The 17701-nt window shown below is 38.3% G+C and overlaps 1 protein-coding gene across 1 annotated transcript in view; it reads right to left on the reverse strand.

The window, feature by feature from the left end:
- Trdn (triadin) overlaps positions 1-17701 on the reverse strand; it is a 302783-nt gene that overhangs the window by 18448 nt on the left and 266634 nt on the right. Inside the window, exon 23 of the mRNA XM_005389153.2 lies at positions 7315-7353. Coding sequence (XP_005389210.2) covers positions 7315-7353 — 39 coding nt within the window. The remainder of the gene's footprint in view (positions 1-7314; positions 7354-17701) is intronic.

Below are 17701 nucleotides of genomic sequence, written 5' to 3' on the forward strand. Positions count from 1 at the left end.
GTTTAAGCTTGCATAACATTTTGCTTAAAGCCTTGAATTATTCTCAAAATCCATGAGGAGGAAGACGCACTCTTCCCGAGGAAGCTGGAGTTTTCTGTTGCTGTTGCTCCCTGAGCTCCCACTCACTCAGCCTTGTGCTCTATGCTGCAGGACACTGAAGCTGCTGCCCCTAGTGGGACCCGCTGCTCCCACTTACAGCTTGGGCTGCCTTCATCCCCTTCATCTTCACCCACCCTTGTGTTCTGTGTCTTTCCTGAACACCGAGGCTGGAGAAAGTGAAATAATCTTCCTCTGTGCTCATGAGACACACACTCTGATTTCCACTACTCCTCTCTATGGCTGTTATTTGTTCATGTGATCTTTGCGTCCACACATTTCCAGGGTTTATGTTACTCATTTTTTGTGCTCAGCAAAGTATCTGTCTGTACTTCCCTTCATGTAATTTTGCATATATATGTGTAATTCTCTTACAGGGTTATTATGATAACTTTTAGTTATTTTAGTGTGCTTGTTCTAACTGATGAAAGACAAAAATTGAATAGGATAATGAATTGGAAGTAAGTTCCATAAGTGATATTAGTCAAAATACTTGAGGTAGGAGGTGAACTGCATAGTGTTTCTCTTTGCTTAGTTTATTCACCTATTGTGTGAGTACTTTTAGCCAGTTGGTAAAATATGAAGAATGCCAACTTACCTTTGATAAATTCAGATTTGGATTTATTACTTTAAAGCTCAAATGAATGCACAGGTAAGCCCCTTGCATATCTGATGTCAAGGAAAGCACTGACTTGTTTTCTTCAATCTTTTTTAGGATAACAAAGTCCAGAAATCACTCCTGAAATGAGGCAGTGAGTGGACGTGCAAACGTGCTCAGTATCTGAGGGCCTCACTGCCGGTTAGAAAGCGGCTGCATGGTGTGTGGCGCATGCGCATTTAACAGCTCAGGATGCAGATGAAGTGGGCCCAACCAGTGAAGGTAGCACCACACATGCCCAGTTTTAGTCAATTTTGAGGCAAGATAGAAGCCTGGTGACCCCACCCAGGGGATGAGCTGTAACGGATGCCTGTGGGCTCTTGCATGAGGGTTCTCTGGTTTTAATGTACATATGGGTGCCTTAGGAATCTTATAAAATGGCAAATTCTTACCAGCAGGTTTCTTTTTCTGGACTGGAAATCGAACTCAAGACCTCGCCCTTTCCAGGCAGGAGCTGTGCTGCTGAGCTATATCCTCAACAACCCAGCAGTTTTTGATAAGACCTGAGATTGTACACTTTTAATAAGCTACATGGTGAAGCTGATGTTCTGTGGATCACAATTTGAAGAGTGTATGTGTGTGTGTGTGTGTGAGTGTGTGTATATGTCTGTGTGTATGTGTGTGCCTTTTAAAAGCATTTTCATATTATATGTCATGAGTCTTACAATGAGCTTGATAGATTGCCAAGAAACCTATTGTCCATAAATCTACTTTTAAGAAATAATTCCTACTGTAAAAGTTAAATGATTGATATAAACCACTGCATGTGTATACCCCGAGAGCGTCTCCTGCCACACTATCCATCCTGCACTGGTCATTTGCTCACCAAAAAGTTGCCTCTGCATGAAAACAAGACATATAGCAAAAGTAGATTTTCTTAAAAATGATTAAGTAATGACTTTTTTTCCAGAAGGATACTAGTATTGACCTGTTGTGGCTATGGTGGCTGCTGAGTGAATTTTTCTGGCTTAGAAATTAGGGAAGACACAGATCTCAGTAATCAAAATATAGGAGCAGGTACAGAAAGAAAAAACTTCTGCAACAAACGTGGGTACCACATGATATACTGGAAGAAAACACATGCAAATAGATCAAAGCTGGACAGCTCATGGTGGGCTCATGGCTACAAAATAGGGGATAAGAAGGAAGGTTTTTTTTCTCCCACAAGATTGGAAGCAATACGAATGGGAAGGATGCTTTCAGTATTGGACCAAGTGAAGCAGGCAGATTCAAAGATACTGAATAGTCACAGAACTGGTGAAGTTTTTAAATGTCTAAGTGGGGTAACAGTGGTGGTGGAGGAGACAAATGGAGGCTATGAGGAGAAATGTGCAGGGGAAATCGTTATGCAGTGGCAGGGACAGGGGATCTCTACCACTGTTCCTGCAGATATTCCCTTGTACGCACGTCTTTTTGAAGCATTTTCATGGCATGATTCTTACCATGAACTTGATAGATCATGGACTGGGGGTGAATCTTTAAAAGGGAAATGGTGGTAAGATCTTTAATGTGTTCATATATTTATTCAGAAAACAAATGGTAAGAGCATAATTAGAGTCTTAAAATGAAAGAGAAAAAGTAGAGAATGTTTTTAGGAGTCACGTTTAGGGACACATAACTTTGTGAGGATGCTGAGTTCTGAAAGAGAGGAGGAGGAGGTAGAAATGACTCAGAAGTTTAAGTCAGAGCAACTGAATTGTGAGTCATGGATGCCATTCATGGAGATAAGGAAAAAAAGAAAGGATAATGAAAGAGATTTTGCATTTAGCTTTAAGCAAACTGAGAAGCAGCTAGAATATGTTGAGTAGGCACTTAGAGAACTCTGAAGATTTAGCAAATAAATATTAAATTTCCTAATAAGTAAGCAAATTATTGCTTTCCTTATGCAAATCCTTATGCAAATCCAGAAAAAGGTAATATTCCTTTCTGTAAAAACGTCTTTTCCATTTTTAAAAGTTTCCTGCTTTATTTTAAGTATTCTTGACAATGAAGAAAGGGCATATACTCAAGGTATATAATACAATGCTTTCACATATATATATATATATATATATATATATATATACAGTGTATACACACTGTATACACAACCTAACCAACACCCGCATCCCCTCAAACATTGATTTCTGTTGAGTTTTTTATACCGAGAAAATTACTAAAGATGAACTCTCAGCATGTTTACAGTACACATGGAAGTTATTCACTATAGTCAATGTCTTCATCTGTTTTGGCTGCTGTAAGAAAATATCATAGTCTGGATACTTTATAAACAACAGAAATTTATTTGTCCATTTCAGAGCCTGAGTAGTCCAAAATCAATATGCTGATAGATTGGTAGCCTTTGTATCTGGTGAAAGATTTCTGGTTCATAAACAGTGCCTTGCTATTTGCATGCCAGAAAGGGCAAGACAAATTTTAAGGCCCCATCTTAGAGGATGTTCACCTCAGGAACCTCTTTATAAGGTTAAGAAATCACCTCCCAAAAACCTCCATCTCCTATTACCATTGAATAGGTGAGGAGGTTTTCAACATCTGGATTTAGAGGGACTAAAACATTGAGACCATAACAATTACGGTGCTCTCTGTCTATACAGCTGATCTCCACAACTCATCCTTTCATGTAACAGAATCTTTATATCCTCTGACCATGATCTCTCACTCAATGGGTACACATATGGATAAATGTGGTTGGGATTAATCTACGTGAAATAAGTCAGTCTCAGAAAAACTAACTGCATAATCTCATATGTGGATTAGAAAAAGTAGATTTTGCTTTTAATGATATTACTATTTCCTGAAAACAGCATTTAACTTTTTTGCCAATTATTTAATACAATGCATGATCTGTTTAGCATCATTTTTAATAAGGAAACAAAAATGATAGTGTCTGTTTGCTATGTTAAAAATAAATAATCATAATGTGGCTACAGCATTTTAACATGCATTAATCTTTGGATGTTTTGTTTTTTATGTATTAAATGCATTAGTTTTGTCAAAGAAAAGATTTTTTTCCCTAAAAAATGAAAGGTAGCAAACGTTGTCTAATATTTTCTAGGGGTCACTATATCAATGTAGAAGAAACTGATCTCCTGGATTTTTCAAAAACCATATTATTGATCCCTATCATATATATTTCAGTAGAAAAAAAATCACCCAGCAGTACACTCAGCTTTAATTTAGTTGGTCCTATCAGCACTCCCTCAAAACACAGGGGAAAGTTTTTCTTCCTCTTACCTAAATGAATTCCCTCCACTTCTAGTGTATATCCCCGATTCTTCTTATATCTGAGACAGTTCTTTCTTAATTAATATTTCCCTCTGTGGGTTTCTTGGTTCTCCTCTTCCTAGAATTCTCCTTTCTATTACAATCATGAAAATAACAAAAAATGTCTCACTGATTCTAAGTACTGAGTGTCATGTTTTGCCTCCCTTTCACAACAAGCTTGTGGGGAAAGTCCCTGTGCTTTGTCTTCTTCACCCATTTTGGATAAATTCCCCTCTGAATTCCTGGAAGCTGGTTTCTGCTTCCCGCATGCAAGTGAAAATGTTCTCCAAAGGTCACAGAATGACAGTTGTATTTATCAAATGTAATGCCTTTTTCTCTGTCACCGTGACTCTTCGGCTTTCTGAGACACTGGCACCAACTGCTGACGTTTCCACTTCCACGCCGGGATGCTGGGGCCCTGTGCGGCCTCGTCCTGCTAAGACACTGTCTTTCTCACCATCAGTTCTGTGACTTACCCAGAAGGTGCCCTTGGTTCCCATCTCCTCTCTCCACATCCACTTTTCTCAAAGAGCTCTTTCTCTCCTTTGTCTTCTACTCTACCCTTCCATACTCTTGGTTACAGGCTGAAGAGTCAAAGCCTCCATTCCTGCCCCAAGCGCCTGTAGACCGTCTCTGTGTGGATGGCCAGCCAGCATTTGCTTCACACGCATGAGACCCACGCTTGGTCACCTGCTCCAGACCCTCCTGCTTAAGACCTGGAGGTTACACAGTACACATCGCTAATGTCATTGGCATCTACGCTCTTCCTGGGGCTCAGACTGGCAAATATAAAAACTGTTACAGCACAGTGCAGAGGGAATGACTGTTTTAAAAGCCTGTGTATTCAGATGCCTGAAGCTATATATGACAAAATGTCACTAGTATTTTTCAATAGATTTCAAGTTTAAGTGATTTTTAAAAACTAACAGTCATCCTGCTGAACATTCATCATGACTAGACATAATTTTGAAGGTAAATGAGTTAATTTAACGTAAATACCCCAAGTCACTGCCTCCTCTCTATAGCACCTTTATATTGCTCCCATGCTGATTTCACAGCACTTAGGTTATTAGGAAAGGATTTTGATTCAAATCCCTGGTTCCAATTTCCTTCTGTGGGATTTTACTCTGCACGCCACTGTAAGACTGACAAAGCCCTTTCTTCCCGTTCATCTCTCAAGGATCCTAACTTCACATTGGCCTCCTAAGCCTCCGTTCCTAGATTACAAGAACTGTTCTCAGGCTGCTGCTCCTCCCTCCTGCATATTTGCCATACTGTGCTCCTCTTCTGGCCCCCGGGGTCTCCTCACCAACCCCCACTGGCCCCCGGGGTCTCCTCACCAGCCCCCACTAAGGCTGTGCTCTCCTGCCTAACAGATCCGCCATGCAGCTAAGCGGAACCTGGGGCAGGCGTCATAGTGTTTCATAAAATAACTGTGCTAGGTGAGTGCGAAGACCTTCTCACAGCAGACAAGGAAACTGAAGAGCAGAAACAGGAGTTCCTCATCCCCCAGCGAGTGAGTGGTAAAGAGTCAAATCCGTGTCTCTCTGGTTAACGCCAACACTGTTTGACCAGATAATAATCATCTCCCGGGCTCACTTCCTCTTGTCTACTCCTAACATTAGGTTCAAACTCATCAGCACGAGGCATTTGCTCTTTGCAGAAAAGATGAGGACAGCTGCTCCCTCTCCCAGAGCGCACTGCACTAACGCGATTACCTCCCAGCCCTCTTTAAGCAATTCATGTCCGTGTCCTTTAGAACAGAAAGAGTATCTGATCACTTGCTGGCAAACTCTCTACTGTCAAGCACAATTCTGGCAGTGACTTCAGCATAATAGGTGTTTTCAATAAAAGGTTGATTAAGTTTTATAAAAATGACATTAATACCAATTTTCTTTCCATGTAGGAAGTCAAAAGTAAATCACATAAAACACACACAAATATTTAAAATAAACTAATAATAATGAATTTATAACCCATGTGTTACTTTTCCATCTTTATATCAACAGCAGAATGAAGAATAAAATGTAGTGCTACGCTTACAGAAAGGGACAGTATAAGGTACCTTTTATCTGATCAGAGAGCTTTCACTGAAACCCATAGAAAATGTGAACATCACAGCAATTTGCATATATAGTTTTTCTTTTTCTGCAGATATGTGTAAATTTCAGTGATATTTTTTGATATAAACAATGTATCAGTTTAATTCAATTATGCATTTTTCCAAACTCTTTAAAATTGCTAATTTTTCCATTGGTCTGCCAGATATTGCATACTTTCAAGTTATATAAAGTCACTTCAAATGGTTGTTTTCTTTCACTTCAAAGATGACTTAATCCTTTTTCATATGTTGGCAGTATTTTTAAGAAAATTAATATTAATAATTCAGGTTAACATTAAACATAGACACAGGAAGGTGAATTACTTATAATATATACTTAATTATAGATTAAAATTTATACAAATGAAAATATGAAAGTCTTACAACCAAAACTATGAATATTTTTATTTTCTTTTCCTGTGCTCTTTTGCACAGATAAAGATATAAAACTTACTTATAAAAATATAAAACAATAACGTTATCTCTAGAGAGAGTGTAATTAACTAAAATCTACATCTGGATTTACAATCTCCTTTTGCTACACTTTTCCTGTTCTAAGATGCTGCTTCTCCAACTTCCATCAGCCCTGCATGCTCAGCTAATCCCCTGACTTCCTCTCTTGCAAAATCTGTTTTTAGGAAGCCTATTTTAAAGCTATCCACATTTCCAGTTTATGGCCAATAAGAGAATAAATTATCTCTCCAAAGGACATCTGCATATGTCACTAGTGAGAAATAAAAGGGTTGGATTTAGTAAGACTAAGTTTTCTGAAAGTACAGTTTTTGAGATTAAAAACAAGGTTAAAAGTAATTGAATGCTGGACTGTAAGGCTCAACTGGTCATATATTTTAGACACTTGTCATGCTCTAGCTGAAGACTTTCAAAGCAAATTGCCTTAGTAGCATTTTAAAGCAGTATTTTGTTATCCAGTAGATAAACAAAGAGTAGCAACTGCTAATGTTCCAATAGGTTGGTGAATTTATCCCAAATATGCTACCAGAGAGCATGAAATCTATGTTAATTTTAGCATACATTTCATTTCACTGCTTATAGCCTTAAAATATATGGGGAGAGTACCTTAATAGTTTTCAATATTTTGGGTACCTTAAGACTTTGCCCTGCCCTGATTGTACGGCAAGCCTTGTTCAGACAACAGAACGCCAATTCAAATGTAAGTGTCGCCAACCGTCCTCACCTGCTTTGGAGAGCTTTTCATCTTTTTTAGTTTCAGGTACTAGTAAAGAACATACACGTACACACATACAACAAAAGGAAGAAAAAGATCATTTAAAAATAATCAGTACTAAGTTGATTAATAGGAAGTTTTTATTAATTTTTCTTGTATGTTCTTGATTTCAATTATATGAACACATGCCTATCAATAATGGAACATGCTTTTTTGATAAATTATAAAGTAACGTTACAAAATTACTTTGATTTTTTTAAAGTCCAATTTGCTACAATGTTTTATACTAATCAAGTAATTTGATATCTTTTTTTTTTTTTTTTGGTTTTTCTCCGGTACCGGGAACTGAACTCACGACCTTGTGCTTGCCAGGCAGGCGCTTTTTGCCGCTGAGCTAAATCCCCAGCCCCAGCTAAATCCCCAGCCCCTGATATCTTGTCTTTAATAATAACCAATCTCTTATGAGTTATAAGAGTGTGCTAATTAACTCTAAGCATTGGAAATAAAAAATTAATAAAAATTTGAGAAAAAATACCATAAGATTTCCTTAATCAATTTATACATTTTCTATTTTTGACAATCTGTTCAATTCACAGAGCTCCATCTGGTGGTTAACTGAATAATTTCAAAATGATACAATTATTGCTTTATTAGTGCTTCTATTATTACTAAAATTTAGAAAATAAATTGTCCTGATATAAAACACATTGGAATAAAATATCTTATTTTCCTATTGTAATAGAATAATGAATGTTGTCTAGAAATTCTACATTCTAATTTAACATCATATTGATTTTACAAATACATACTTTTTATACTATGGAATTAATATGTGCATTACCATCCTAGCATAAATTACAATTATTCTGTATTCCAGGTTCCCAATCACATTGGTTCTTTGTTTTAAAGGCAAAAATAACAACAAAGACAAGAACAAACAACACAAAAACAACAAAAATGATACAGAATTTCACAACAAGATGATAGAAAATTAACAATGGTTGGCATATTACATATTGTTATCTTCAATGGAGTTGCTCAGATTACCAGATGTAAGAATGGAAGATGAAGCTCTGTATCATTTCTGATTTTTTTTAATCATTTTTTAATTCTCTTTGTTTGTCCAATCACATTGGTTTTAACGAACTTCGTCTCTGTGTTTTAGTTCACCCTTCTCAGTGAAGTAGTCTTGCAGGACACAGGATTCTGATACCTTATTGTTCCTCCACTTGCAAATAGCAGGAAATGAACTCACAATTGTAACACTGGGGAGCACAGACTATATGTCAAGCACAGTCACCAGTTTTAGTCAAGTATTATTACCCTAATAGTTTTCACTTTCTGCAGTATCAAATATAAAAAGAAACATCTTAACTGCAAAATTTTATACAGTTGAGACTTGCATAGTCATTCACAGCCTACTTCCTTTAATGCCAGAATGCATACTTTGTAAAAAGAGGTATCAGGGTAGTATGGTAGTTTGATCCTTTTGGCATGTATTCTTCCCTAGGTGACAGGTTCACTTAATTGCATCAGACAAACCTGACGTCAGGTTTTACGTGCCTTAACACTATATTGTAATAGCAAATTTATAAAGATGCTGTAGTGGAAATTTAAAATCAGCCAGTAGCCTGTGACTATGCTGAGACAGGATATGCTCCTGCTGCTTGCCACATTGTTAGACTACTAAGTTCAGTTAGCCTTGACTGTCTGCATCCTGCTGCTTCTTCCAAATAGCTGGCCAGGTCAACCTGACCACATCCAGCTGTAGTATCTGTGTTTTTCTACTTAAAATATGTATGTAACTAGTTCTATTTCAGCTTGCTTGGAGGACTTTATTCTTTATGCCCAGAACAGACTGGCCCAGTTGAGGATGCACTGAACTCTACCCACTCTGCTCAAACCCCGTTCCTCCCAGAATGTTCCTGTCTAATGATAAACAATTCCTTCTAAGTAAACCTGCTTAAAACAAATCTGTCTGACAGCATAAGACTTGATTCTTGCGATCCATGTAACCAATCATGTAATAATGAGCTATCAGCTTTGTACCTCCTGCTTGCAAACTGTATTTAAACTGAACTCAAAACTGACTCTAGGCTGATGATTTGGAACTGGATCCCATCATCCCACTGGCATTACATTAAAGTTGCCTTCCAGACTCCTTGGTGTGGAGCATTTTCCTTTTGGTCCTGAATTTTTCCCACAACAATATAGAATAAAATTTTTATATACTTTTTGTTCATTGTCTGTGTTCCCTATTTAGATTTTAAACCAAGTAGTAGATCTGCTTTACTACTCAAAAACCAATGTCTAGTCAATATCTACAACCTGGTATAAAAATCAATAAATATTACTGAGTGAATAAGTGAAGAAATGATAACCATGGAAAGATCAAAGGGTCCATTTTGTGTATCTGTAGTCCTGGAACAAATTGATTTATCTCATGCTTCTAGAACTAGAGATAATTATTCACAGTTACATAGCTTTTACATTTAGATTTGATTTTAGAAACTTTTCTTCAATTAAGTGTTTTATTTTTTTCTGTCCAAGTATAGCAAAGATCACTTCCATTAATTCAGGGACTTTTTTCAATTATTTGGTTTCCTGCTGCTACATTATTTTTCTCAGCCAATTTAGGATAAAGCTAAGTCATGTAAGTCCTCCATCTGCAGTAAAAAAGTATTTCTTTGATGGTGAATGTTGATGAGGTTTTTGTTTCATTGAAAAGGAAGTAATTCTTCCTAATTATTCCTTCTTTATCAAATAATGCTAATGCCAATAGTGTACTTTGAATTTTCCAGTAAACTCTCCAAATTGTAGTAATGAGAATTAATATTTCCAAAGTATTTATTACAGCCCAAGTACTGGTCCACTGTGCATTTTCCTGATTTCATTATTCTGTGAGGTACTAGTTCTGTCCCCATTTGCTGAAGTGGCTGTGGGACTTGCTGACACTGGGTTATTTGAAAAAAAATCCATCCAGGTGCATAGGGCAGCCCACAGATCTGTTTTCCCAGCCTATTGCCCTCAGCAGGGGGCATATGCCCAGGACCAAAAAGAACAAGCATGGGTGTCTTCTTAGCTTCTGTTTCTGAGATGTATCTGGTTTAAATATTAGAAACAAATTCCTGCCTGGTTAAGTCCATCCTTCCTTCTTTCAAGGATGGGTTTCACTGATGCTTTGCCCATTAAAATTAGACATCCAGGCTGGGCTCAGATTTTTGATCCTCCTGGCTCACTTCCAGAGTCCTGAGATTACGGATTTACACCACCCAGCCCAGCTTGAGTTGTCTCTTTGGAAGAGTCTTGTGCCTTACTTTCTGCCCTACACATGGCTCTGATCCTTGTCACTGTCACTGAAATCTGGAAATGGAATGTTCTTAGCTTTACTGTTTGCCAAGAGATGTTTTGGAAAATAAAGTGGAGAATGTGCTATGAGCATGAGCACAATACACCTTGTTCATGAAATCATAAGCACTCTTATGAATGCCCACATCAAACTCATGTGTGTTGACATCATTCTCATGTGTCACAACACTGGATGCTGACTATTGTGTACACAACACTATCCATATAATGTCAAGGTAAGTTATAAGTTTCTTTGTTGGGTGAAAGTGAGCTTTTGTGTTGTGTAATTTTACATTAGCATCAAGCTCTCTTACTCAGTTTTGTGACCTTGAGCACTGTAAAAAAAAATTTACGTGTCCATTCTGTCATCATTAAAATGGAGGAAGTAATGTTGTAAAGTTAATGGGAGAACTGTAAGTGAAAAGACCATAGCTATTTTAAAAATTATGCTCATAACTTTAAACCGCATGATCTTTCAAGGTAATTTTCTTCTTTTATTACAAAATTGGGATTTTTGTCCTTGAATGTGCCTGTGAGAAGTTGTCTACAGACTTTGCAAGGTGAGCAGCTCTTTCATGAGGCTAGCTGGTCATTAAGAGCTCAGTTGCTTTCTTGTGTGGCTGGCATTTCTGTTGATGCCTAAACCTTTCATTTCAGGTCATAGAAGAAGCAGTTCTGACCTAGGGCTTGCTTCAAGTCATGGGTAAGAAAACTAACAATATATTCTTTTAAAAAAAACTTACTTAAAGTCTACACTGAGAAGCTCCAGGAAACTAAGACCCAGTGATTAACACTAACTGGGCTGTAGGAGCAGGAAGAGCAAAGGGAACTTTCGCTTTTCACTCTGTCCTGACTGGTCAGCTTTTCGACCGCTGATCCCTGTTGCATAATAATGCAGTATCTAGTTTGTGTAGACTTTCCCACAGAAACTTTCACCCTGGGGCTCCACGTGCAGCCTTCTGTGCGTCCAGTTCAGAAACGTGGCACTGAAAGTTCCCAGGCTGAGGCTCCGAGGCGGAGGACCTGCTGCTGCCCAGGCAGCACTGACTGGCAGGCTGTGGATTTCATCTGTGGACTGGACGGGGAGCTGCAGGGACTGGGTGGGCAGCCTCACTAACCCCTTGCCCAGGGTCAGCAGCACTGTGTTCTCAAGTGGAGGGGGAGACTAAAACCTTAGCACCCAAGTCTTTCTTCATGAAGCAAAAAGCAAAAGATGTATTCAACACGGAAATCCCAAGAACCTGCAATCCTTTCAGAAGGCCTCTATTTTAAGAGCCTTGCTGGTGGAGGTTGAATAGCTGTCACTGTGCTTGCTGCTTTCTTTTGCGTGTGTGGCTGTACCACTCCAGCTTCTTCAGCACATGAAAGACTTCCATGCGTAATAAAACACAGTCATAATTATTAATTTTGCCTCCAGTGATATTCTGCATTTACCACATGGTAGTCCCTGAGTTTAGAGTATTAAGTACATTGTGTATACAGCATTTATAGAGGATTAAATATTCCCTGGCTTATTAGAGCTCCAGTTCTAATATCATAAACTTCAAAAGCCTTGTGAGGAGTTACTTTCTCTGCTCCATGAGAGCACTTACAATACGTGTCTGCTAAGGAGCAAGGAAATTTATGTAATTCTCATGTACCACTGCTTTGAGATCAATAATATCACTGAACCCATTTTACAGAAGATAATATTGAAGCATAATAACCTACATCTGTCCTATCTAGTATCAAAACTGATACTTCAACCCTGAATTTTTCTAATTTCAAAGTTTTAGCTAGTCTTAAATACATTGCTATAACTACTGTTACTATACATAGAATTACATCTTCTAAGCGTTTCATACTTGAAAACTGTACAGCAAACCACATTCTATATCATGTGATATATGATGACATATCATGACCTAGCTTATATCATCAAGACAAACTGCCAGCGGCTATTAAAATTGTAATTGGCATTTAAATAAGACCATGAGGTTTGCATTTTTTTAGCCAGGGATTGAACCACAAATTAGTTTAGTTTCTTAAATTGAGTTGGTCAAACTAAGCAAATAGGCTGAGCATTGGAAGAGAATTGATAGTTCCTTCACACTCTCCTCAGTCAGTATTTGACACAAAATGTCACGGGATGATTTTATGTTAACAAGCAGGTCCCAAACGTATCAACTTGGAACATACAAAGACGTGTTAGCAGAGTTAGCTCCTGTCCACCCTTGTGGGTCTGGATAGAGGACACAGGTCTGCTCTGCAGTGCAGATAAGTGCCAGTTCCAGCACAGGTTTCCGGTGACTCAGGTGAGTTACCGCTCTCAGGGTTTTTGGTACGGTTGGTGTCTGGATGCCCTTGCTCTTAGAACCAGGGTGTTTTTGGGGTGACTTTTAGCTGACTTCCTGTAAGAAGTGAGACCCAGCGGGAAAGGCAGGTCACTGCAGGCGTGCGCTGGAGGTCATCTCCCTCAGGTTCTTTCTCCTTCTACTTCTGGCCACCCTGACCCGAGCAGCCTCCCTAGCCCATGCCCCTCTGCCCCGCTCTTTCTCCTTCAGAACTGCCCACTGAGGACCAAACACAAGCCAAAGAGACCTGTCCTCCTTTATGTTGTGGGTGTCAGGTGTTGCTTCTCAGCAGAGATAAGGCGACTAACAGTTTTCCCTTCACATTAATGCAAGCAGGGCTGCTAGAAAAATCAAAGTGAATGCTGCATGCGAAGCATTTAGGGCACTGCCAGCTACAAAACAAACAACTAATCTTAGTTTATTTAGTGGTGTTCCAAATTAATGTCTTATCTTCTCATGATACAATTCTAAGTCAAATATATTTAAATAAAATAAGTATGCTTAAATAAAACAAAGTCATATTTACTATCAAAAGAATTCATTTATTTATTCTAAGCTCATGACACTCACATCGTATGAGGAGTCCTTTGGATTTTTTTAATAATACCTGCTATTGACTCCTTCTCCCCCTTTTGCTCCTCCTGCTGCTCCTCCAGCTACTGCTTCTGTAACATGCACACATCTGTCCCCTGCTTATGAGTTCTTACTGAATGAGACATACAACTACTCGCACTCCCAGTGCCTTGGTTTCGACACCTCAGATTTGACAATCACCCTTGCTGACCTCAGTGCCTCCCCAAGAATGTGGCTAGGAAGCAATGTGTGTTTGCAAAGGTCCCGTCTTCTGCACTGGGTAGCATTTGATTTTGTAGTGTGGACACATAACTTTGTGGTCCAGATAAATGCAGCCGTGGAAAGGACAAGCTTTGCCTCTGACCGACCTGGAGTTTGATTCCTAACTGTTTCAATTCACAAACTTTCAAAGGAAGAGCTGTTTTAAATTTGAGTGAGATCAAAGAGGAAAGCCGACACTTTATGTCTTCTACTTCACAATTTTTCATCTTATTGATCTTTGTTTCTTTACTGCAATATTCTATTTTCTGTTCCATTTAAGACATGTCCTCTCCTTTTGTGACCAGGTAGACAGTTTGACACTCTGTGAATTTTCTAGGAGCCTATTTTCCCTTATTGCATTTTAGAATCAGCAGTACTCATGTTTGTGAATTAAAGAATCCCTCCACGCATAGCATAGAAAGAAGGAGATGGTATTTGGAAGAGACTGTTCAACCTCATCCAAATCAAGGAGTGGTAGGGGTAGTTTTTCTATGCAATTGATGAAAACCAGAAAAAACAAACAGTGGAAATTTCCAAATTTGAAATTTATTTCCTTTATTTACCTAATGATCTAATGTGTGGCCTCTGAACTTCTTTAAATCATAACTTTCTTATCTTATGAAATGGGAACAATGTCACTATCTCAGATATTTGTGGCTAAATTTAGAATGAAGGATGAATATTTCTTGATCATTCATGTATGGATATCTGAAAAACAGGTATCAGCCACTCGTACAGAAAGCTTGATGCATCTTATCTGAGGTGACATTGGAGCCATTTCTCTTTCCTCTGCCAGATCTCTTTCTCATTGCTTTTGTGATCTTGAAGGCTTTGTACTGTTCATCTTTGCAGCCTTAGTGCCTAGACCATTCCCAAATATTACACCAACACTCAGCATTGTTATCGATATGCGTCAATGAAAATGTTACTTTAAAATGACAAGAACATTAAACACTTCAGCTTTCTTTTCAGATGTTTAAACCACGACATGAGGTGGAATCCCTGTCGCATTCCTTAAAGCCCATGCCTGGGTGGGAAGCCCTGTTAAAATCGATCCACCACACATTCAATACTTTCACACTTTCATATTTACTTTGTGCTGTCCCTTAAAACCATCCATCATGGAGACCTGAATCTGTTAGCTGACAGTTACTCATTTCAAGATTGAAGCTGGAGTCTTGAGTTACTGAGCACAGTGCTGTCTGTATATCATAGACACGCACATACAAACGAAACCCCTGTACATGGACGTTCTCTATTCTGCTCTGTGCAGCTCCCTCATCCCCTCTTCCCCATTAAGTCAACGGGAGAAACACTCTGCTTTATTAGCTTCCCCAGGCATAGCCCTAAGTCCTAAAATAGCCATATGCGTATTGCTGGCACCGAATCAATTCCTCATGCCGAAACCCTGAGTCTATAGTCCTTCCTTGGCAGGGTCCATGGGAGTTTGATGCTAAAATAAATAAATACATTTTTAAAATAGCTTGCAGAGTGGATGCTAGACACACAGAATGGGCTTGAGGGCATCATTTCCTTTCAGCATAGAATAAATGGGCGCGTTGTCCCTATGTTGTTCTGCTCATTTCATCTTCACAATCCTTTGCCTTTCGTATACGCTAACTACAGTGTACCATGTTTCTGACAGTGTCACTCTGCCTTCCTCTGTCCTTTCCTTAGCCTACTTGTGCGCAGCCTCCTTATTCTGTGCTTCCTGGAAGCTGCCCAGTGTGACTGTGAGCACGTAAATCGGTGAGATACAGTAGGGGGTAGCTGTGAGCACCATGGGTCACAGAAGGAACAGTCAGAGCAAGGCCATGGGACGGTATTTGAAGATGGAACAGTGACTCTCTGGATCTATTTCAACTGACGAGCCCTTGGGTTTAAATCACTCAGTCAGCTCAGAAAGTTGGAACAATTGCTTGCCGAGGTAAACAGGAGCCACTCTTTGATATTTTCAAGGGACCCTGACTAGCTAGATTCTGGTATTTTTTCTCTGGGTACTGTCATTGATTTTCTAAACTGAAATGAGAATAACAATTTTGCTCACAACTGGTCTTAAGTCTAATGATCTCTTATCCCATAGCTGGTTGAAATATGTAAAAATAATTGATGACCTTATCTGAAAAATAATATATTCAAACATTTGTAAGTGGACAGGAAAAATGAGAATGATTGTTATGACATTTAATAATTTTTCCCTCAAGGAGGTAAATACTCTAGAGGGTTATGGCTTAGATTTGGGGTATCCTCCAGATCCTCGCGTGCATGGAAGGTCAGTGGCATGGGGTGCTACGTTCACCAGAGGGTTAGTCCACACTGAGTTCATAGCTGCCTTGCTGTCACGTGGCTAGGGCCTGGCTGGAGCCTGGTCCTGGGCAAGGTACAAATCCCTCTCTGCCAAGCCCTTTGACCTTGGCTGCAGGCCATTCTACCAGACTGTTTCCATGCCTGAGCCCATCAGCCATGGACGAGGACTTCTGAACCTGTGAACCTCGAAGTCCTCTCCTCTGTTACAGTGTAGGTGTTGTGTCTCAGAGATCAGAAAGTGGCTAAGATAGAGCAACAGGGAAAGGAGGCTTGCAGGGTGAGAGTGACTCGCTCGCTCCTGCTCTGCTCCTTTGAAGACTACAGACTTTATGTAGTAGTCTGTAAATCCAATATTATGTAGCCATCCAGCATAAAAATTTTGGATAATTATTTAATACCTATGTCAATTTCTTTAGTATCTGCACCTTAGATGTAGAGTATACAAAAGGAAGAATATTGGGGCTTAAACACTCTTTCTCTGTCTACCTCTCCCTTTCCGTCTCTGTCTCATACATATATATATATATCTCATATATATATATATCTCATACATATATATATATATCTCATATATATATGTATCTTATATATATCTCATATATATCATATATAGACATCTCATACATATATGTATATCTCATATGTATATCATACACATTTTAGCTATTTGGCTACTCCACAGTTCTTGCATAAATTACGTTTGTAAAGCTAATACTTGTAGAGAAAATTCTGGTGTCCCTCACCACTTTCCTCACCCACACGTGACCCTTTGTGCTCTATCAGTGTGATGTTTTGAGATGATGACCTTAAGAAAACTGTTGGGTATAGGTTGTTGCTGAAAATGAAAGTTATTCTACTCTTGCTACAAGTTTCCCTTTAATAGTTCTTCAAAATATAGGTAATCATGGATTTGTAAAGGCATGTATAACTGGCATTTTATGTTTAGAATCTTGGTCTTTTTAAGTCAACAAATTATTTATAATTTTCTTACATTCCTAGCAAATAAAATCATTATAAAAACGAAACCTTGACTATATGTGAAAATAAGTTTTGCTAATATATTTCAATGCTGAAAGAAAGAAAGTAAGACTTTTTGTAGTAGTCTGTAAATCCAATATTATGTAGCCATCCAGCACAGAAATTTTGGATAATTGTTTAATATCTATGTCAATTTCCTTAGTATACATGATAGTCATAATATTTTCACCTTACAGTACTTCAATGCAGAATTATATCATGCCAAAAAGTTAAATCAAAAAAGTACACAACGTGAATCCAGAAAAAATACACAAAATTAAAATACAGATGTTGATTATCAAATAAAATATTCTAGGCTAAGTATTTGAAATATTATGGCAAGTTTTAATACTTCTTATAGTAACGCCAGTATTGTGTATAAGAATACTGTATGTAAATTGTCATATTAAAGACAATTTTTGAAAATTCAAAATTTTGAATCAAATATATAGATTAACTAGATTGTCTTTTTTTATTTTAAAGATAAAAGGAGGGAAACATTAACAGACATACAACATTTTACAACATATCACAAGCACAATACAGACAATACAGAG

The sequence above is a fragment of the Chinchilla lanigera genome, unplaced genomic scaffold (assembly GCF_000276665.1).
Source record: "Chinchilla lanigera isolate Chin_1 unplaced genomic scaffold, ChiLan1.0 scaffold00035, whole genome shotgun sequence".
NCBI classification, from domain to species: domain Eukaryota; kingdom Metazoa; phylum Chordata; class Mammalia; order Rodentia; family Chinchillidae; genus Chinchilla; species Chinchilla lanigera.